Genomic DNA, 22,865 nt, shown 5'->3' on the forward strand with positions numbered 1-22,865 from the left:
GGCCAAGCAATAGAGTTCAGCCCTCGAGAGGTACAGGAAGTAGCATCCAGTGGAAAGGTACAGAAAATCCTAACAGGGGTCTGTCTGGGAGGTGCCCAGAGACATCCGGCCCTGGGGCGACCCCACAGCAGAGCTAGTTAGGCTGCCCCCAGGGAGCTCGGAGCCAGGGTGGCAGTCGGGGTTCCCTCCCTGGCTCGCGCCACCCCCAATGCAGTGCTAATGAACTGAGTGCGGAATCTCGTCCGCAGGCCCTTGTCCAGGCAACGCACGCCATCTTGCAGCCCAGCCAGGATGCCCTGCTCCAGGCCCTGCAGCAGCTGAGGCTCTCCATACAGGCCATCACCGGAACCTTGGGACAAATGCACGGTAGGATGCTCCTGCAGGACCGTGGAGGGAGGCTGTGTCCGCGGCCTGAACGGGCGATGGCGCGTTTGCCCACCAGATGGCGCCGGTGCACCGCCTTCGTTTTGAGGCATTTGCTGTGCACCTGCTCAGGGAACCGTTGCTCCTTTGCAGAGCTGTTGTGCTGGTTCTGTCCTTTGTGTTCTCCTGTGACTGTGGCCAGATAGTTCTGTGGCATGTTGCGGTCCTGCCTGAAGCTTGGAAGGCGGGCCTGGGGTAGGCGATGATATTGGTCGTGTGTGCTCCGCCCGGCGAGGTTAGGCTGCCGCGGGGCAGACCTGAGATGATGCGGTTTGTCTTTACGGCCTAATGCCCCTTTTATTCTCCTCTCTCCCCCTGAGATGACTGACCCTGGCCTTAGGCCTCATCTCCTGGACGGCCTGTGCTGCTTTTCTGTGGCCAGTGCAAGCATGAGGTGTCACGGATGAGAAAGTTGTCACCATCAAAATGGAGTCACTTGACAAAACCAAACCAAGCCAAAAAAAAAATGGAGTCACTTGTGTTTAAAAAAAAAGAAAGAAAGAAAAAAACCTGACAAAGCCAGGGAAGGCAATGAAGAGAGATTCTCATGCCCGATAATAAAAACTATCAGAAAAGACCCTGCAAAAACCACAACCTCGTACAAAAGCCACCAAAGCCTGACACAAAAAATGCTTTTGCAAGGACATCTGCCTGGCAACTGCCTGTCCAGCCTGGGATTGGCATCGCCTTTGTTGTTGTTCCTTGTAGCCAAGGATAATTATCTTAATAAATGATGTTATCCTCCTCATTTTTCCTTTGAAAACCTTTGTCTTCCTTTACCTGCCTGAACGCACACATAGTTCACGACGCAGGCGTAGTCCCCTTGCAACGCCCTGCTCTGGAATAAATACAGTTTGCTTTCAGAGAGCCCGTCTCTGTTTGGTATCTAGGTTGGCACAGGTGTGGTCAGTTAAGTAGCTTGTGCTTCCTGGATGGTTATATCTTATTCTGGTCACTGTGTTCAGTCTCCAGTGTCTGGGAGGTCCTTCAACTTCAGAAGAATCTGAAAAATGGACCTGGTATGTGTTTAAGGAGGGTGTGGGGAGAGGGGTGTGAGCTGTGAGCAAGAGATAAGCAGAGTGTGAAGTATCAGTTTCCTTGAATCCTGCTTCCCTGAAAGAAAGAGCGTGATTGTGGGGAAGGAGGGAGTTTACAGGAAACAGGATGGGAGGAGAAGGAGCCAGGTCATGCTGAGAGCTTCATTACTGTGTATTAAAAGAGTAAATTTATTTGTCATCACTAGTAGAAATCCACCTGAAGTCACAGGATTATATATTTTTTTCCATTCAACTTCCTTGTTTTAAATTTTATATTTGCATTTTCTCCATTCCCTTGAATTTTCACTCTAGAGCCCTCATGATCACATCAGTAGTTCTCCTGCCAAACTACTCCCCTAAGTTGGTATTGTGGCGTTGCCAAGCTAACATGAGACCAGCTGTGTTTTTGCTGTGCCAAGAAACTCTGAGTTCACTACTCAGGGTATGAAGACGACTCAGGACGAGCGTTCTGGAAGGTCAGGGAGACGCTCACGGTGCGTGCTGCAGCCACTGGCGCAGGCTCCCCTGGTGCTCATTTTCAAAGTCACTTTGTAAGCCCAGGACGATGCCTCTGCTCTCCTGACCACCCTCTGCAGGAGGTCCCAGAGCCACCTGTCTTGTTTCCCCCAAAGGCAAATTTCCCCACACAACTATAATTTGTTTTAAATGTTTCCCTACTGGTCACATTCATGTATATGGTAAAGAGATGAATGTATTAGACGGTGTTTTCCAAAGGTGGCTACGGCGACACACCCCGGTGCCATCCCACACACTCTTCTGCAACGTGGCCTGGACCCTGCTTGCGTCAGGGGATGGAGTCTGTGTCCCTGCGTGTGTCGTGCTTGTAGCTCACAGAATGCAGCAGGACAGCACGCGACCTCTGAGGCACGGCCAGAAAAGGTGCCGCAGCTTCTGCCTGGGATGCTGTAAAGAGTCCACCGCTGCCGAGGCCACTGACCTGTGGGTGCGAAGGCAGAGCACACAGAGCAGCCAGGCGTGGGTGCTCCAGGTGACACCTGGCCAGGAGGGACCGAGCCTTCAGGTGACTCTGGGCTCCATCCCCAGTCACCTTCTGTCTTCAAGTGCCCCCAGCTAATGTCCCAGACACTGGCGCACAGAGGAGCCGTCTTCCCTTTGTCCTGTGCAGATTCCTGACCAGCAGGATGTAACAGTGGTTTTGTGCCCCTAAGTTTCCAATAGTTTCCGTGCAACAATAGTAACCACAAAAATGAAGTTATAAAAATAATAACAGATACTAGAAACTGCAAGGTTTAAGGAATCACACAGATTCTCCAGTGATTGTCTCTGGTTATAGTCACGAGCTTTCTTCTGTAATGAGGAGACAATGCCCAGAGCTTGATTGGACTTCTTCCCTCTGCTTGCATTTGCTGAACAATTTTCAGATTTTCAAGTGTTCGAATCATGGGCAGACATACTTCATGGCACGTTTGTGAGGATAACTCCTGTTCTCTAAGCATTAGTTTTCTCTTCAGAAAAGCAAAAGGATATTTTTCTCTCCAAGGAGCCAGGGAAATGTTTGCCTTTGTTTCCTTCTGAATCAACAGAATTTCCAGCTTCTGCCTGACTCACTGGCAGCTTTAAGCATTTTTTCTTAATAGCCACGAGGAGTCAAAATGTTTGCTTCTGACAGTTTAGGGGACGTGTTTAAATCGGATTTCTTACGAGTAGCTTGGGCTAAACTATAGTGTGAACTGCTGCTGCTGTTTCTTCTGATGGGTTTTGTGGAAGGAATTTTCCATCTTAGCTTGTGAACTTATTTTGTCTAAACTCAGTTAGAAAGTAATTAACAATGGAATTCTTCTCTATTTAATTCCATATGGTAATACAATCATGTTAAAGTTTCTTTTTTATTTTTTTGACCTGGAAACGATGTCCACAATATATTGCTAAGTGGAAAAAGCAGGTTACAGGACAGTGTGCACATGAGGCACTGCAGACGCAATGTATGGAACCTAAACCTTTGTACCCCCATAACAATTTTGAAATAAAAAAAGAAACGAACATTATGCACAATATGCACCCATTTTTATAAAAGTACACATATTTGCTTGACTGTCCACTCATTTCTCCCTATTTGAATTTTCTATAATGAAGATTATTTTTAATTAGCCAGTGAGGGAGTTATTAAACTCAGACTAGCCCAAATGTGCCCCCCAAAGGCTCCTTCTGGCAAAGTAAATGTTTCTGTTCAGCCCGTGTCTGGGAAATGACCATTACCTTCTAGATTTGAGTGTCCCTCAAAGACGATGTTCACTCACACTTCCTTTCAGCCAAACTGTACAATAGATATTTTTTATATTAAAGCTTAAAACAAACAAAAAACTTAATTAATATCCAAAAGAAGAGATGAGAAAATGCAAATCTTCTCTTTATTTATTTTACTTTTACTTACTTTTTGAGACAGAGTCTCGCTGTGTTGCCCAGGCTGGCCTCAACCTTCTGCCTCAAGCAATCCTCCCGCCTCAGCCTCCTGAGTAGCTGGTGCTACAGTTGCACGCCACCGTGCTCAGCTCAAATAACTTCTTTATTTTTAGATTCTTTTTGTAGAGATGGGGTCTCACTTGTTGCCTTATTGCTTATTCTCATCTAAGACATGGGAAAACGCAAGCCCTCATGTTAATAAAGAAACAGCCCAAGTACATACTACTAAATTATACACAGCTACATTTCCTAAGTTTAGCGTATTGCGACAGTACAGTAGGAGTTGGCGGCTTCCATTTCACACCATCTATAACACTCACTCTGTTCTCCATGTCCTTCTCTTGCCCATGCAAAAGGCGGGTATACACAATATGTCGGATGTTTCCTGGTTCCCATTGTATTAATATAATAGGAACTTGATATTTCAATTAAAAAGGTAAAGTGAGGACATTTGCATTCCTCGTCTGAAAGAAGATACTGTAGTACTTGAAGATGTGCTTTCAAAAAAATCATCGACCAAGTCTAACTTAGATGAATTCCCGCGGTCGTAATCACATAACTCAAGAGCAATCCAGTCTTAAAAGCTCCAGTAAATAAAACAACAGTAACAGGCACAATGAACAGTATAAACACTATTAATGGGCACTGAGTGTAATAGGGCAGACAATATTTGCTTTTGCATTCGTACTTACTCAATTATGTTTTTATTTAAAAAATGGTGCTGTTCAAGCTATTAATGTTTTACCACAAATTAACGTTGATAAATATAGCAAATGCTAAAAGTCTAGCTGGGTTATCATGCATGTACATAACCAAGACAAACTCAAATTTATAATGAAGGCGACTTACATTCCAAAGGACTTCTACCTTTGTTTTGTATTAAAAGAGCAAGCAAGGCCAGGCGCGGTGGCTCATGCCTGTAATCCTAGCATTCTGGGAGGCCAAGGCTGGGGGAATGTTTGAGCTCAGGAGTTTGAACCAGCCTTTTGCCCAGGCTGGAGTGCAGTGGTGTCAGCCTAGCTCACAGCAACCTCAAACTCCTGGGCTCAAGCAATCCTCCTGCCTCAGCCTCCCAAGTTGCTGGGACTACAGGCATGTGCCACCATGCCTGGCTAATTTTTTTTATTTTTTGGTTGTCTGGCTAATTTCTTTTTATTTTTAGTAGAGATGGGGTCTTGCTTTTGCTCAGGCTGGTCTCGAACTCCTGAACTCAAGCGATCCTCCCGCCTCTGCCTTCCAGAGTGCTAGGATTACAAGCATGAGCCACCAGGCCCTGCCTCTTATTTCTTTTTAAAATATTTTGTTCTTATTCTCTTGGCTAGGGCCTCTAACACAATATTGAGTGGAAGTGCTGATCCTTGTTTAGTTTCACATTTTAAAACATTGTTTTTAATATTTCACCATTAAGTACGATACATACCGTAGGCTTCCTGCAGATTCCTTGCATCAGTTTAAGAACATTTCCTCCTGTTCCTAATCAGCTGAAGTTTTTTGTTTGCTTATTTTAATCATGAACAAATTTTTTTACATCTATTGAAAGTATTTTATGTCAAGAATGTTTTACATGTGTTGAAATGATTATTTGACTTTTCCTACTTCAATATGTTTAGTTTGGGTAAAATATTAAATTATTGCTGGTTATTACTGCTTCAGCACAGAGTTGCAGCTTCTTAGCAGTTTTGGTGGGATCAAAGCACCACGTGGCAAAGACCCAGAAATAAAGGCCCAGAAAAAAATCCAGCACACGGCCATTGTCACATATGAGCAAAGAGAATATGACATCACCAAGGAGTATGTGGACGAGTCACCTAGACTAGGGGGGAAAACCTGAGAGCAGGAAGAAGAGAAAGAACCAGAGATGACATGTGACGGCAGAAAAGGAAAACTGACCATATGGAGATGCTATTATTATTATTTTATTTTTATTTTTTGAGACAGAATCTCGCTCTTTCACCCAGACTAGAGCGCAGTGGCATCATCATAGCTCACAGCAACCTCGAACTCCTGGGCTCAAGTGATCCTCTTGCCTCAGCCTCCGGAGTAGCAGGGACTATAGGTGTGCACAACCACGCTCGGCTAATTTTTCTATTTATGATAGAGATGGGGTCTCGCTCTTGCTCAGGCTGGCCTCGAACTCCTGACCTCAAGTGATCCTCCTGTCTCGGCCTCCCAGAGTGCCGGGATTACAGGCGTGAGCCACCACGGCTGGCCCGGAGATATTATTATTTAGCCCTTATATTAAGGATGTTTTTTTCCGCTCAGAAACAAAGAGACAGGGACAGGAATCTGGGCGTGGTAAACATACACCAGGTCACAAAATTCACAGAGGCCCCGTTTGTGAAGAAGAGAGAGCAACCTGCGAAAGCTGATGAACAGAAATGTGCGCGAATGAGAGGACACACTTGCTCACACCCGAGCTGACAGGCCCGGTGGGGTCGGTCACCTGCCAGCACTGGCAGCGCCTCAGAAACAGCCGCGCACGTTCACGAACGCAGCTAAGCGTGGCGCCAAGTGGCCCCGTGCCTGTCCTGGCGTGGCAGTCCCTGGGCAGGGGACAGTGCACTCCCGTCCCTTGGCTGACTACCCAGGGCGCTCTGGGAGGGGTGACTCTGCCTCTGTCCTCTCCCCTCCCCACGTCCTCTCGAAGATCATCTGTTTAGGATATTACATTTGTCAAGATGGCCTTGATCTCTTTTCTGTTGTTGTTATTAAGGACGCAGAGGGGAAGTACCGCAAATAGAACAGGGCGGCATGTGGAACAGTTTAGATGTCCTGTGAGCCAAGCAGGGGCCGCAGAAGAGAACATTCCATCTCCCACCGCTGCTTCTCCCGTTCCAGGTCTCCGTGCGGATCGGGGAGAGGAGGCAGTCCCAGGAGAGCCGCAGGGCCTGCACATGAAACCAATTGCTTTTTTTTTTTTTCCTGTTTGCCTGTAGTAAAGTTCACATTCTGATTGCTCCTCCAGATTACGTAGATCCAGACATATTTTATGCAGTCATCCGGATCTTTCTCTCTGGGTAAGTATGGTTTAATTGCTTGTCTGCATGAGGTCTCTGTAGCATTGTCCAAATTTATGAGGGGAGAAACAGAAGCTTCCTAGAGTAAGAAACAGGTCACTAGCCAAGTCCTCACCTGAATCCACTCCCAGATAAAGACGTGAGACACCATCTGCATGACAAGTGACACGGAGGGCCGAATATCTAAGCTCAGATTGACTGTCCTGAGGCCACTGTGATCTGTTTGCGCTCACTTTTCTTAGAATTCTGTCTTGTCGACATTTAAAAAAAAAAAAGCCCAGTATGTCACCCACATAGTTCTATAATTTATATCCACTGTTGCCCTTGTTAGCAAAGCAGCCGGAGGGCAGGACAGTGGCATAAAAGCTTGCTTTTAAAGTTCCCGGAAGGGCTGCCTGCCGCGGTTGAACATCTGTGTCCCTCCAAAATGCACGTGTTGACCCTAGTGGTCAAGGGATGGGATGAAAAGTGGGGCCTCTGGGAGGTGATTGCTTTTCACCAACTTTCGCAGGTTGCTCCCTCTTCTGCACACAACGGGGCCTCTGTGAATTTGTGACCTGGTGTATGTTTATCTCGCCCAGACTCCTGTCTATGTCTCTTTGTTTCTGAGAGGGGGAAAAAAAATCTTTACTATGAGCCCTAAATAATAACATCTCCGTATCATCAATTTCCCTTTCCTACCATCACATGTAATCTCATCCTTTCTCTTCTTCCTGCTCTCTGGTTTTTTACGTTTTTAAAGGAGGAAAAGTAAAAGGTGGAGGCAGAGGAGGGACAGGGTGACAAATGTGAGATCGATGCCATCTTGTTAACTAGGAGCTGCGGGCAGTGCTGTCGATGGAAAGAACGGAGGCTGCGCCCGGAGGCAGCAAGAGACGCCCCGTGCTGAAATCTAGCGTCCGCTGTGCAAGGACGGAGCGGCCGCAGGAACTAGGCCCGTCCTCCAGACCGGGCAGATCTGAAGTGCGAGGTCCTTTAGGGGAGCCCAGCGGGGTGGGGAATGTCCACTGTGAGGGTAGAAGCAAGCCGGTTTCCAAACAGCAACTTGAGAGCAGTGGGGACGGGTTGGTGGAGGAAGGAGTTAAGTAAAGGGGGAGAAGCGAGCAACACGGAGTCGAAAGTGTGTCTCAGAACCTGGGCTCTCTGTGCACCTTGGGTAGGATTAGACGAGAGGGAAACGGTGATTTAAAAAAATTTCATGCTACCATACAGCAAGCTCATGCTGAATACAGAAATAGACTGGGATTGAGGAAGCACTCAGTCCTGCGAAGTCTCTTTTTGCTTCACTTTACTCTCTAAATCTGTTAGTTTTCCGTTGTTTCATAACTAATGACCACACATTCAGCAGCTCAAAACCACACACATCGTTTTTCTCACAGTCCTATAAGTTAGAAGCTCAGGCAGGCTCAGCTGAGTTCTCTGCTTAGGGTGTGAAAAGGCCAAAGTCTTTGGGCTGCGAAAGAATCTGCTTCAAAACTCCGTTAGGTTGTTGCCAGAGCACAGGTTTTTGTGTCCTAGGCCTGAGATCTCTGTCCTTGCCGGCTGTCACATGGGAGCTGCTCTCGGCTTCCAGAAGCCTCCCATGTTCTTGTCATGTGGTGTCTCCGTTGCAGCAATGGTCCTTCCAACCCTTCCAGGACTTGGAGTCTCTCTGACTTCTCCTTCTGCCACTAGCTGGAGAAAAGTCTCTGCTTTTAAAGGTTTTATGTAATCAGATTCTGTTTGCTTAGGAAATCCAGCATAACACCCTATAGTAAGGGCGACTGATTAGTAACCGTAATTACATCTGCAGAGGTCCTTTTGCCTTGGAATGTGTCGTATGGACAGGCCTGATACTCATAGGACCTACAGCCTTAGGGATTAGGATGGGGATCTTGGGGAACCATTTTTACAATTCTGCGTACCACTCTATCTTTCAGAGGAATCAGTGAATTCTTCATCTTCCTTATATTAGTATCTGACAAGGAAATCCTTATGGTGAGATGAGCTCAAGAGGGTGACTTTGTTTTTGTTAAAATATAAGTTCTGGGTCAGTGACACATTTTACTTGTGATTTGTGTAAATTCCTCCCTTCTGTTTCTGATCCCTAAAAGATTTCCCATGTCCTCAAGTGGCTAGTACTAATCCTAAATGCATCCGTAAGTACAGCTGGCCAAGAACATCTGGATTATTGGGAATTTCCATTAAGTTTGTCTTAAAAAATGTGAATTTGCTCCTTTGTTCTTGATTTGTCCTATGTTTGTTTTATCATTTTTTTGTTTCCTTCTTTAAAATCATTTTTATTTCAGAGAGTGGAGATTTCATGTGCAGATGAAATATATTCCCTTTAGTTCCCAGTCACATTGAATTTCTCAGGGAAGTTAGCCCCGAGGGGAAAAAATGTCATCTCTCTCTCTTTTTTTTTTTTTTCTGTTTGAACTTCCCCTTTTCTTAGGGTTGCTAGAAATATGCTACAAGAAAAGGCTAAAAATAATCCTGCCTACAGAGATTTGAAATGAAAATAATTCCTTTTGTCCACAAACAGAGAACCTCAGAATGCATGAGAGCGGTCATGGGGCTGCTCAGAGAAACACGATGTCACTTCCTCAGACGGGTCGTGTGAAGCTAGAGAACGTGGGTTTTGAAAAGAGGTGTGGTTCCTTCATCTTTCTGGCCTGCCGTGCTGGCGTGCACTCCGCCACCTGCGCTGTGGCTGCACCGCACCCTCTGGAATACCGGGGGACCCAGCTGCAGGTGTAGACATGGAAACAGAGTATCACTGGGTTAAATCCGTGAGGCGACGTAAGGTCGCTTGGGAGGTGACAGTAGTGAGAAGTCCAAGGACTGACCCTTGGGAGAGTCAACAGTGGTCGGGACAGGAAGGAGCTAGTGACGGAGCCTGAGGTGACTACCGAAGAGCGTCAGGCAGGTGACAAAGACAGATCTGAGCCAGTGTCCCCCGGTGCGGTTGCTCCATGTGTCACCCAACAGCAGTCTCGTCTTTAATGTCTCTTCCCCATAAAATGTTGCTCAGCAATTTCACGGGACCAGTTTCCTCATGTTGAACAAGTCACAAAACTTCTTTGGAACCTACTTCACACTTAGCCGTAGGAAGCAGATACAGATTGGAAAGTGAGGCTCAGAAAAAATCTTTACAAAGTTACAAAATAGCAAAAGGGAGGAGCCCGGATTTCAGTTCACTGTGAATGATCTGACGCAATGGCTGACGCCCATCCACTGCGCAGCGTGGTCCCGACCCTGGGCAGCTGTCGTTTCTGTTTTCACCATAACCCATAAGGCGATTGTCGCATCACCCGGACGAGGAAACCGAGGCTGGGAGGGGTTAAGGAACTGAGCGGAGGCTCACAGGCTACACAGCCAGGCTCGCTGGGGTCTCGCAGCCAGCGTCTTCCCTCTGTCCCTCGTCCCTTTCAGAGTGACGCCACCCGACTGAGGGGGCCACCCTGCTGCTCCTCCCGTTCCTCTTCGCGTGTCCACCCTCAGGGCGGCATTTGTAAAAGGTCACGAATTGCACACACAGCAGTCCCCTGTGCCCTCTGTATGTGCGTGGCCCTTCTCTTGAGCAAGATGACTTTTAGAATTACAGGAAGAAAGTGAAACATCAGCATAAATCTGTTGTGTAAACTCATAACAGAAGATTGCTTGTTCCTGGTCACGAAAAGATTCTTTTTCTTAGGAAAAACAGAAATCCTCATGAGGGGTTCTTGGGAAAATGAAAACAGAGGATTATGAGTTTGGGGTTCAAGTTCTGGTTCCATCATTCTTTGACAATGTGACATTGGAAACTCAATTGCTTTGGGTCTTTGTTTCTTTGTCTATAAAATGAGGTAAAATGTTCCTGCCCTGCCCTGGTCACAAGAGGTCAAATGAGAAAAGGAATGTGGAGGCACGGGATGAGCAGACGCACGGTGCCAGCGTCGGGTCCCTTGCGGTCCTGCGTCACCCTACCAGCCACCCATGTTCACTCTGCCATCGATTGTTCAGGACGCTGTGAAAATCAGATGCAGAGAAATGAGTAGGACAGAAGGAGGCAGGAAGGGGGGGCCCAGAGAGAACAAAGAAGAAAGGACATCAGGGAGACAGGGGAGGAGAGGGAAGGAGGGAGGCGGTGAGCTCCCTCCCAGTCTGGCGTGGCCAAGAGCCCGGCTCCAGCCCCTTTGCGGCCGTGACTCAGGGTCTGGCCGGCCGCAGGCTGCACTGAGCTCTCTGTTGTTGTCCTCCTCGTCCACCCTGACCAGTGCCTACTGGCCACAGTGTTAGGTAAAGGCATGCTCACAAATCCAGGTCCTATCTAGAACTGATAGTTTAATGTGACAACTGTTACAATTGTCACTGTTTCAGGGAAGGACAACGGTGGGTATATGTCTATCTGTGCGTGTATTTGTGTGTATCCGTGTGTGTACTTGTATGTGTGTATTTGCACGAATTTGTGAAGCTTTATTTGTAAAGTTGCAAGTATTGGGTCATTAAGGATGAGATTAGAAGAGGAAGTGAAGATTTTTCCAGAAGCTCCTGGATTGTTCCTGTTGACTAGCATTGATGACATCTTTATAACTGAGTGTTTGAGTTTTTTCAATAAGTATGTCATGGCACCAATGACAAAGATTCCTCACTAAATGGTATTTGCTTCTCTGAAAGGATTTTTTTTTTTTTTTTTGAGACAGGGTCTTGCTCTGTTGCCCAGGCTGGAGTGCAGTGGCCAGAACGTAGCTCACTGCAGCTTTGAACCCCTGGGCTCCAGCGATCCTCCTGCCTCAGCTCCTGAGTAGCTGGGACTATAGATGTGCCACCACGCCTGGATAAGTTTTTTTTTTTTTTTTTAGAGATGGAGTCTCACTATTATTTTGTCCAGGTTGTTCTCAAACTCCTGGCCTCGGCCTCAAGCAATCCTCCTGCCTTGGCCTCCCAAAGTGCTGGGATTGTAGCAGTGAGCAACCAGGCCTTGCCTGGAAGAATCCTTTAAATAAGGAAGAGGAGGGCTGTGATTTTCTGACCTGTTATGAAGCTGGGGTTACAATGCTCCAGTACGTACCCTGCAAAGATGCCCAATCCCTTGCCCTAAAGTTACCACTGAAATCATGTTCCCTTTGGGGCTCACTCTTAGCTTCCACATCAGAAAATATACTGTCACCTCCAACCACCCCTTTCTTCTCTCCGACGCTCACTCTTGCCTAGGTGGAAAGACAACCCAGCCATGCCTGCAGGGCTGACGTACGAAGGCGTCTCCCAGGAGCCCCTGCAGTACTCGGGAGGGAGCGCGGCGCAGAGCACAGCGCTGCACGCCTTCGATGAGTTCCTGGGCGTCCGTCATGGCAGCGAAAGTGGTAAGCGGGCTTTTCGTTGTTGTTTTGTTTTTACCAATTGATAAAACCAAGTATAAATTAAAATGCAACGAAGTCTATACTTCTCTAAATCAATCGAGAAACTATGCGGCTGCGAAATGTTATCGTTTCAAAAAGTCAATTAATATCAGAATATCAGATCTCAGCAGGATCTTGAGTTTCATTTCCAAATCTTAAAACATCGCTGTGTTTCCAACTGTTCACTGCTGGGCTTGGATCCTTGGGCGGTAGTTTCCTTTTGCTAAAACGGGGGAGAGATCTGGAGTTTGAAGGCCGTGACATGATGGTGACGAGCCCGGAGCCAGCTGGCAGGGGTCTGAGCTCCTAGGGGAAAGCCCTCCCCCTCTCGTGGTACAACCTGTAGCCAAATGTTTTTAGACCAGAAGGGGGTTTATCATGTCGGAAGGTTGAAACTGCTCACTTCCTTACCTGCCAGCATCAAGGCCGTGAGCTGCACACACAGCTGCAAAAGCAGGCGCTTCACACTGTAGAGTTTTCAAGTTGGGTTAGGAAACAAATGACTAGAACTTGGTGTTGTACAGTCCAGCCTCTTCCACAAGTCAGTTCTCTAGAAGTATGATCATTTTTCATGGATATTTATATCTGGTGATGTTAACAGTTGATTTACCGTGCATGATATTAAACACAGAATGAATTTCCTATAAATATCTGTTGTTTTGATTTTTAAACAACTTGGCTTTAAGAAGCTATTGCTAAAACAGTTGCTCATTCCTTATTTTTTCCCCTTATACGCTCTGTGACTTTTGTTTTCCCTAACACTCCCTCCAAACCGAAGCAGTTAGGAAACAAAATTCAGGGAAATATTTAGCTCATCAGGATTTGTGTCCTGCCTTCCTGGCCATTCTGCATAGTGGCCAGCTGCCGGATACTTTGTTTCCACCTATAAGTAGTAAATACTTAGACATCGGCTGGTAGAGCTAGTTCTAGCTGAGGTATCTGAGATGTGCTTGCTTCATTCTGTCTTCCACATCTGTCAACAGTCAGAAATATGCGTTTGAGTTTTTGAAGTCTGTAAGCAAAGGAGCCAGCAAAGCAGAGAGAGTCAGGACACAGCAGCAGTGTCTGGAGCAGCAGGCGGGCTCCCGTTTCCATGCAGAGCTGTGACATTGTTCTGGGCTGTTTCTTGCAGCGGACTTTCTGCACAGCATGAGGGACTACATGCCTCCTTCCCATAAGGCCTTCGTAGAAGAAATCCGCTCAGCCCCTCCACTGAGGGAACACGTCCTGTCCTCTGCACACGGCCACTTGCGGACGGCCTACAACCAGTGTCTGCAGGCCCTGGCAGATCTGCGCAGCTACCATCTCAACATGGTGACCAAATACCTCATCACAGCCGCAGCCAAAGCAAAGAGTGGGAAGCTGAACGCTCTCCCAGGGCCACCTCAGGCTTTGGAAGACAGGGGCACGGGCGGAACTGCTGTTCTGAGGTTCCTAAAGAGTGTCAGGGATAAGACCTTAGAGGCCATCCTTCACCCACGTGGTTAGGAGACCACCCTCCCCAGCAGGGCGGAGCCCCTCTGGAGAGCAGGTGGGCCTGGGGAATGAGGGTCAGATTTCTGCCTGGGATCCCCCAAGGAGGACCTCGGCCCTCTTTCATGTTTCTGCTCCATAACACACCACTTTCTGCTCCATGTGAGCTGCTGTCTTCACAAAGGAGAGTTGGCGCGGCCAGAAACTTCCCTTCCCTACCTGATGGCCACTCAGCGGCAAACAGCGCTGGACACGTTCTCATCCGGAATCCCACGCAGAGGGAATGTACCGCGTTCTCTCTGCCTAGAATGGAAAACCATTCTAAATTTCAAAAGCCAAATAAAATTGCCTGTGTGCAGGTCACCTTGTTGATGTCTTTAAAAACAAATTCACTTCAAAATGTATTCAGTTCCTACTGAGCACTGCCTCTGAGACTAGAACAGGGGTTTCTGTGGCCCCAGACCAGCCTCCTCTCCCTGAATGTGTCGGATTTGGTGGTCGGAGGTTGGAAATGCTCAAGTGGACAAGTGGAAGGAAGAAGACGCTGACAACAAAGACTTGGGGGTCACCAGTGTGAAAACAAATAGTTAAGGATATGGGGACGGATGAGGCTTTTCCACAGGGTACACAGATTTGCAAAGTCTACTGTAATCCCTTTCTTTATTTTTAGAAAATGATTGTCTCTTGTTACCCTGAAAGTCTGCATTTGTAAGATGCACTTGTAACTGACCCTTTGTTAAGTAAATGAGCAAAATGGGAATAAATGGTAAATCCATGTTTAGCGTGTATGTAAATGTAACTGCCTCTGCTGACTTGGTTTCTAAGTTCTCATTCAACGTGACAGTAGAAAATGAGAAAACTTTAATAAGGCCAATTTCAATTTAGAATAAATTCTATTAAGTTCTTCCCCCTCCTCCACTATGCACACACACCTATACCTGGAATAGTTCCCAAACTCCAGGGACCCTATCTAGCGTCATGGCTTCAGGGAGAGGCACCTGATCATGGAACCGCCACTGGCCACGTTAGTATCAGCTAAAAGGTCCTCCTGTGCACGTGGGCCCTGGTCACGTGGAACTTGCGTGTGTCGTCCTGTCTAAAAGGCCTTTCTGGTATATCCTGCAACCCACAGGGGCCTATCATGCCACTTAGAAAAACATCTGACTGCTTCCCACATCCCCCAGGAGTATTTGGAGACCACGAGACTGGCTCAGGGCATCTGCCTGGCACCCACAGCAGCCGTCTTCAAGCGCCAGTGCCACGGGGAAAAGAGAATTCTGTACGCTTGTCCACTCTCGGAGGCGAGAAGACATGACCCAGCATCTTCCGCTCCGGGTACTGGGAGAGCCCTTGCTGTCTTCTATTCCCCGGGGTTTGCTCTGGCAAAGACGGGGAGGTGGGCAGGACAGGACCAAAAGCTTCTTCTTAGAGACACTCACCGATGCTCTTATCTTTGTCACCGCTTCCTCTTCTCTAATCCAAAGAGAGAATCTCTTCCCAGTCTGGGTGGGCCAAGGACAACCACTGGGTTTTCCACTGGGTCTGACAGTGTCCTCTCTGCCTGCTGTTCAGGTCAGAGTCCTAGTTCAAAGACTTAAACGCTGCCATAGCCCAGAAAGCCTTTTCTCTCCACTTGCCGTCCTTGTCTTGTTTTTTGAAAAGTTTATTTTGAATCTAAACAAGTGAGCACAGATATATTTGTTTGCCTCTGATTTGCTCTGGGATCAATAAGCCCAGACTGTCTAAACTGCCTGGACTGTGCGTGTGCTGTGGTCCAAGGACGTAGCCACGGTGGGGAGAGAGCAGGGAAGCACGTTGGTGAAGCAGCCAAAATGTTATCCCTTCTGGCCGCCGTTCCCAGGTGAAAGGACATGACCTTTGAACGAGGCCGGCATTTGAATTCTGACTTGCCCATGTTTTTGACACTATGGCTTTTGATCAATTCAGAAACTCACTAATTCCCAGCTTCCTATTTCTTACCAAACCAAGATGATCCAAAGGGCCTCCGAGTAGACATGAATAACAGACAGGATTGTGCCTGGCATAGAGGGCTCAGAGCACCGTGTAGGGATCAGTTCAGGAGAGAACGTGTATTCTTCAAGCTCCACAGATTCATAGTCTGCACAGCAATAAAATAACCATTTATCGTTCGGGGATGGGAAGTCGAAACTGACGAAAGCATGGACCCAAAGAGACAGGTTTGTATTCCAGCTTTGACACACTTCATACTGGCAAGCACGTTGTTGAGTCTTCTAGAGCTGCAGTTTACTTAATTGTAAAAGAAGGAATTTATAGTTATTGTGAGGAGCTAACTGGTGGTTATCGTGGTGTCATTTCCCCGTGTGCCCCTGAACTGCAGGGAACCATGTCTAGGGGCTCCTAAGAACCAACATACAAGTTGGAACTGGCTGTTTATCTCCCTGTACTTGGGGAAGAAAAGGGATAACATGACCCCAAAACAAGCAAGCAGAGTGAGACAGAATCTGGATTTTATTTGAAATCACGTAGGCCTGTGTGGTGAGTAATGACAGGGACCTTTGGGAACTTACAAAATGATGCCACAGTCACTTCAGGTTTTAAATCTAGACCTGTCTAAATGAAGCCTGTTTTGTACCTCAGATAACAAGAGTAACAAGCAATCATCTTAACTGGTTGACTTTCAGCAGGGCCAAGTCCGCTCAAAGAGACCACAGAGCTTGATATGGAATTTCTAGTAAATAATGAAAAAATAGAAAACTGGGTAGATTAAATGGGGTAAGAAGAGAAGTACACAAAGTTTCTTCTTTCAAAGACTTCAGAATATATTTTGTTTGTTGTCATTACATTTTATACACAGGAGGGAATAAAAGCAACAAAAATCTTTATGGTCTTTGCTAATGAACAAGAATGAACCAATGAACCTAGTTCATGTGTCAGGTGTGATTTCTTGGGGTAAGGAGTTCTATTCTCAGCTTTATGGTATAACGGTGAAAGTAAAGCTTCAGTAGAGAAGAGAACACAGTTTTCTCAAGATTTCTAGGAACAAAGTATATGCACTTCAGAAAAAAAAAAGACTAATGATGGAAATACATTTTTATTATTATGTGGGGATGCTTCTTGCAAGCTTGAAGAAATAGCAGAGTGGGAATTCAAGCCTCAATGTATCTAGCGTAGACACTGACTTACAATAAAAGTTGTTTATTAATACCTTGCTTAACATTTCTGAGTCACAGTAATCCCATTTGTAAAGGAGGGCAATAGCTACCTTGCAGTGTTTTCATGAAAAGTGAAGCTGATACAGCTTTGTTAGATATAGGCCCTGAGTAAGTGGTCGTACTATGATGATGCTGTATGTTCCCTGAATATCCTCTTGGTCTGGACAAGAAAATAAGTCTGGAAAAGAAATGAAGTAGGAAGCAACGAGAATGCAAAAGAGGCTCAAAGAGGTGCACGCAGGAAGTTCTGCAGAAGCCACTCCCTCGGGGCCTGTGTGGGGCAGGGTGGATGTACATAGATGTGTACTAAAAACAACGAGGCTGTCGAATCAGCCCCGGTTCGGGTCCCAGGACAGACACGCTCTGATCCAGGATTTGTAGGTTTTGTCTCATGATGACAAGAACAGGAAGGATGTCGTCATGGGATCATGCTTTAAATCCATCCAGATAGAGTCACAGCCAATGGTAGCGTCTGACACGTGGTTTCTCAATAACTGGAGGATAAATCGGTGCCTACATTGAATGGAGTAGAGAGGTCTACAAGTTCTTGCCTACGGAAGATGGTTTCCGCCAGGGGAGGAGAGGAGAATGCATGCTTTCTTCCCATCATAAGGGAGTCTGTGTAGGTCAGTCCTACAAATAGGTGGAGTGTGTGCCAGGTATGTGTTCAATTTGAAGATTCACCAAATTTGTGGTGACATATTGATCCCTCTTTCAATGGATTTGTAAATATTTGAGATTCCGTACTTAGAGCCTTGTATTATTAATAATTAGGGGTCACCAGAGAAACAGCATGGATGGAGGATGTGTGTGTGTGTGTGTGTGTGTGTGTGTGATCCCTCAGTATCAAAGGGGATGGGTTCCAGGACCCCTTTGGATTCCAAAATCCACGAATGCTGAAGCCCCTTATATAAAATGACACAGTGTTTGCCTGTAACCCACGCATATCCTCCTGTATACTTTAAATCATGTCTAGATTACTTATAATACTTAATACAATGTAAATGCTATGTAAATAGTTGTTACAATGTATTTTTAAATTTATATTATTTTTTATTTTTGTATTGTTATTTTTCCCCCCCAAATATTTTCGACCCATGCTTGGTTGAATCTGTGGACGTGGAACCCTAAGATATGGAAGAGTGTGTGTGTGTGTGTGTGTGTGTGTGTGGAGAGACAGAGACAGAGACAGAGAGAGACAGAGACAGAGAATGGAGGTCGACAGGTCCGAAGCCTGCGGGGTAGGCTGGCACACAGAAACATCCTGAATAACATTTGATGGAGTGTCTTTGAGCTGTGACCCAGCCAAGTTGATGCCAAATCGACGATCGCTCGCTTCCTTAGGAAGAACTCCATTAAGATAAGTTATGGAATCCGACACGTGCGCCCTCATGCTCTCTGTTACAGAAAAGGAGTCCTCCTTGTGTGATGGCGGGGAGGTCAAAATGGTGAAGAGTGTAGCTGTCCCCCGAGCGATGCCGGGAGGGGTCCGGTGGCGATTGGATAGCAGCTTCTGAGACAGCAGTGGGCACCCCCCCCCCCCAGGCCTGACTTGGGTCACAACTAAAGACTCTTCATGCTGGGTGGTCTCTGTGGAGCAAAAACATTGTCTCAATAAAAACAAACACTCCGTGCCCTGAGGTTGGGAGCACTGGGTGACTCTCCACCGGGGAATGAGTGACAATCCCTTGAGTCCTGAGCCCTCTCCATACCAGCCACCTTCACTTTGGCTGTCGCCACCACTCACTGCTCGGCACCCGGGGACACGATGCCTGTTAACATTGTGCCTGAGTCCAGCTGGGATTAGTCTGGTAATTTTAAGGAGACTTTAGTAAAACTTAAGATGATTGTAAAGGCAAGCAAAAAACATTAAAGAAATAGCAGCTAGCTAACATGGCTATCAGGGACTGCTCACTCTCTGGTGCTCACGGGCCGATACTGTCCTGATTCCTGGTGCTAACTTTTGTCCCCTCAAACTGGAACACAGATCTCACAGCTTATGACAGTGAGGCTCATAGCCTGAGCTCCTCTTCCTTTGTCGTTTGAAATTCATCTTTTGTTGTTTCTAAACCAGGGTTAAAATCAAAATAAAACTACGAAAAGAAAGAAAGAAAGGAAAGAAAAAGAAAGAAAGAGAGAAAGAGAGAAAAAAGAAAGAGAAAGAGAAGAATGAGAAAGAAAGACAAAGAAAAAGAAAGAAAATTCTTAAAAACTGTGAGATCCTAGTCAATGTAAGATCTGGAACACAAAACTTTCTGCACCTACAAGTCAATTCTTCCTCTCCCAGCAATGAATTTCACCCACCGAATTGCGTCTTGCATTTTCTTGTGCACAGATGTCCTATTTGCTTTGCTAATGGAAGAAATTCTCTTCTTTTTCTCTGTTCACTTAATAGTAAACTTAATAAAGGAGTCGGATATTATTGCTTTCTGAAATGCAGTCGCTAGTTAATTTTTGCAGTTTAGCATCTGCTTCCCAGTAACATTAAAAAATGGAGTTCTTGAGTGTAAGCATCATCAAAAATAAATGAATTTTTCGCAAAGTAATTTCCTTTGTAAACTCACAAATCTATTGGACCACATGTTTCTGTGGCAGCTGTATAGATATCGAACCAAACTCTATCATGCATTTGTTTTTAATTGTCCATAAACAGCCTTCTTCCTTCCTAAAGGCACCATTACCTGCAGTCTGCGTTGGAAATCGTTTGCGGTAGGTCCTGAGACCCCATTCCCGCCCTTCGCAGGCCATATCTCTCCTCAGACGGCAAGAAATCCTGGGGCCAAAGAGACTCGCCTTCAGGACTGGCCAGCCTTTTAGCAAACCAAGCAGGGACACAGCCATGCTGCGTGAATAACAATAACAACAACAAACGTGTGATTATTTTATCATCAAAATATAAAAGACACATCTATTTGAAATAGATTATATTATTAGATTATATATAAGTTATATTCTGGAATACTTTTCTGTTAGATAAATGCTTTTAAATATAACAATTGCCTATAAGTGACAATTATTTGTAGTTTACAGTAGGACTTATTAAACAGATAATACGTGATTATTCTCACTTTAATTATCTAAGTTTGTAGAAAGAGTTCAGAAAACATGATTATGATATCCACAATGTGAAAAATTAAAATCATGCTACCTGCACACAGCACAACAGCGAATCCACAGGCAAAGGCAAAGACAGGCTGTGAACAGGTGGTCACGATGTGCTTAGCTGCACACTTGAGTCGAGTGGCTCAGAGTGAACAATGATGGGTGATCCATCACTGGGAACTGCAAATCACAGTTGCCAGCACCAGAAATTGGGGGGAAAACAGTGAAAATGACCAGGGATGGATAATCTATGCCATATTCATTTGACACTAAAAACAGCATCATTTTTAGCCTCTATTGGGGCGGGGGGCTGCCACATAGATTTTGCACTTTTCTTTTCATCTTTTGAGGCAGGACCAGAAAGCGGGGCTGTAGCACCCTGAGGAAGTGTCTCCTGGGATGTGGGACTGTCAGTACGAAAGCCAGGACGGACAGAGGCAAACCAGTGGGATCACCCCTAATTGCCTTCCAAGAGCCTCCACCACCTGCACCACCAGCACCTGCTATACTGCGCTCTGGATACAGGGAACTCCAGAACGTTTAAGTCTGGAGCTGCATAATCCTCTCTCCCGCGTTGCTCTTGACTGTGTCATTGGTGTTTATTTGGGGGTAAGCGTAGGGGAAGGAGTGGGCTCACCGCAGGTGTGTGCATGGCCCTTAGCCAGATGACCGGGATGTCCACATGCAGGACACGGACTCCCTGGAAGTGTGCAGTAGAGCAGGGTTGGGAAGCATGAAGCTGACATGAGACCCACTGTCTTCATGTCTCCATGTTTGACACGGAATTCTAAGCAGTCTGAGAATTTTCATTTGAATATGGGCTTCCAGGTCATTATGAAGGTAAGAGCAGCTTTTACTGAATAGTTGGCTAGATTGATTTATAATCTTTAAATATGTGTAGAAATGGTACACCAATGTCCCTTTGTGCTCTCACCTCAGGCCCTGCAAACATCAGGGACCGGGGTGGCTCTCTTAAATCTTGCTGGAAAGTTTAATCATTGCTTGTAGGTCTGACCAGTTACCACCAGAGGGCAGTAGCAACCTGCAAAGCTAACACCGAGCTCCAAGCAAGGTGTGGACTCTGCACGGATTTCACAGGCCTGGTTTTTAGAAATACGGTTATGGAATTTCTTTTCTATGTGATGAAGGTGTTTTTAAATTGGTTGTGGTGATGGTTGCACAACTCTGTGAACATACGAAGAGCCACTGAACTATACATTTTCAATGGGTGAAGGTACAATACATGAATTACATCTCAGTAAAGCTGTTTACAACATATGTGTATGTCTTTCTCCCACAGTACGGTCGGCAGGAACTTGAGAAGTTATCCCCCCCAAGGTCCTGCCTCCAGACAGACCCACATTAACTCAATCTGGATGGATGTCTCTAGGCCCAAAAGCAAATGCTATTTTATTCATTATTAAAAGTTAATGGGATATTCTAAATGGTAGAACTATGGATCATTTGTATTCTTTTGTATTTTCCTTTACTGAAAACAAAAGCACTAACAATTTGTTCTTTAAGTTGGAGAGGGAGTCTTCGTCCTCCCTGGGTGATCAGGGCTATCTGTGCATCTCCGAGGTCGGAGAAGCTGAAACGGAGCCAGATCGTGGAAAGAAGATTACTAACAGCATTGAAATGAAAGATCACATAAATAGTCAAACAGGAAAAGCCAGATCGCTGCCTTGGGCTTTGAAAGAGATTAGTTGGGGTTTTGTCTAAAAGAAAAGACAAATAGCATTACTGAAATTAAATCTCTCTCTCCGCACGGCCCCCAACCCACCCAGCTGCACTGCAGTCGGCCACGCGTGGCTCCCGGGGGACCCTGCCCTGCATTCGGCACATGCAAACAGACGGCCCAGTGACGGCCATCACCGAACTGCATTCATCCTCTGCAGGGAAAATACGGATGGGACCAGACACCAGCTAGCCAAGACGGTGGGGTATCTACCGAATGTGCTCATGGTCACCACCTCCAACCTTCTTTTAAAATACAAAACAAGCATAAAACAAACAAAACTTAAAGGAGTCCTTTATCATCTCTCTTGTCCATTCATATCCAGTGATTAATAAGGGTGCTGACCAGAGAGTTAAAAGTTCTTACATGGCACTAATGAAAACAACACAGCTATATATTGCTCAATCCCTTTCTAGCCACACAATAAACATAAATTGGGGTTAGTGATTGCAGTACAGAGGATTGCCCGCACAGACTGCTCCCAACACTCTTGCTGTCTATGTCACTTGCCTGGGTACAAATTCTAGTTCCTCCATTTGACACATTTGTAACATCTCTGTGTTTCAATTTAGTGTAATAACAGTGCTGCCCTTATAGGGTATGGGTATGAGTTAACGCATGTGAAGTGTTATATCAGTGTCTACATAGAGCAAACATTGTGTAACAGGTTGCTGCTATTGTTGTTCCCTTCATTAATTGCAAAGAGTCCTTAGACACACGGTTGATCAGGGTGGGAGGAAAGCTTGCTTTCTCCAATCCAAGCACAGAGTCACTGAAGAGTTCCACTCATTTCTACCCGTTCAGGCTTCACCTGGGAGGGAAGTTTGTGATCTAAGAACCTCGGAGAAAGGCCTTTGGAAAAATAAAGAAATTTCTAGAGTATTGCATTCTCATCTTTTTAGGGAAGCGTTTTTCTTTTTTTTTTTTTTCTTTCTTTTTTTTTTCTTTTTTTTCAATTTAATTTTACAGAATCAAAGAGTCTAACAGTATATCTTGTTAGATACAGTATGTCCTCATAATGTATACATTATTTCTTGTACAATGATATGAAATAATATGGGAAATATTCATGATAAATT

The 22,865-nt window shown here is 45.7% G+C and overlaps 1 protein-coding gene across 4 annotated transcripts in view; it reads left to right on the forward strand.

Moving 5' to 3' along the window:
- IDO2 (indoleamine 2,3-dioxygenase 2) overlaps positions 1 to 14,521 on the forward strand; it is a 44,726-nt gene extending 30,205 nt beyond the window's left edge. For all 4 annotated transcript variants that reach the window (XM_069485003.1, XM_069485005.1, XM_069485004.1 and 1 more), the window contains 4 exons: positions 249 to 366; positions 6,868 to 6,919; positions 12,095 to 12,243; positions 13,412 to 14,521. In XM_069485003.1, the coding sequence (XP_069341104.1) occupies positions 249 to 366; positions 6,868 to 6,919; positions 12,095 to 12,243; positions 13,412 to 13,767 (675 nt within the window). In that variant the 3' untranslated portion in view covers positions 13,768 to 14,521. The remainder of the gene's footprint in view (positions 1 to 248; positions 367 to 6,867; positions 6,920 to 12,094; positions 12,244 to 13,411) is intronic.
- The last annotated feature ends 8,344 nt before the right edge of the window (positions 14,522 to 22,865 follow it).

This window comes from Eulemur rufifrons, chromosome 12, assembly GCF_041146395.1.
Source record: "Eulemur rufifrons isolate Redbay chromosome 12, OSU_ERuf_1, whole genome shotgun sequence".
NCBI lineage: Eukaryota > Metazoa > Chordata > Mammalia > Primates > Lemuridae > Eulemur > Eulemur rufifrons.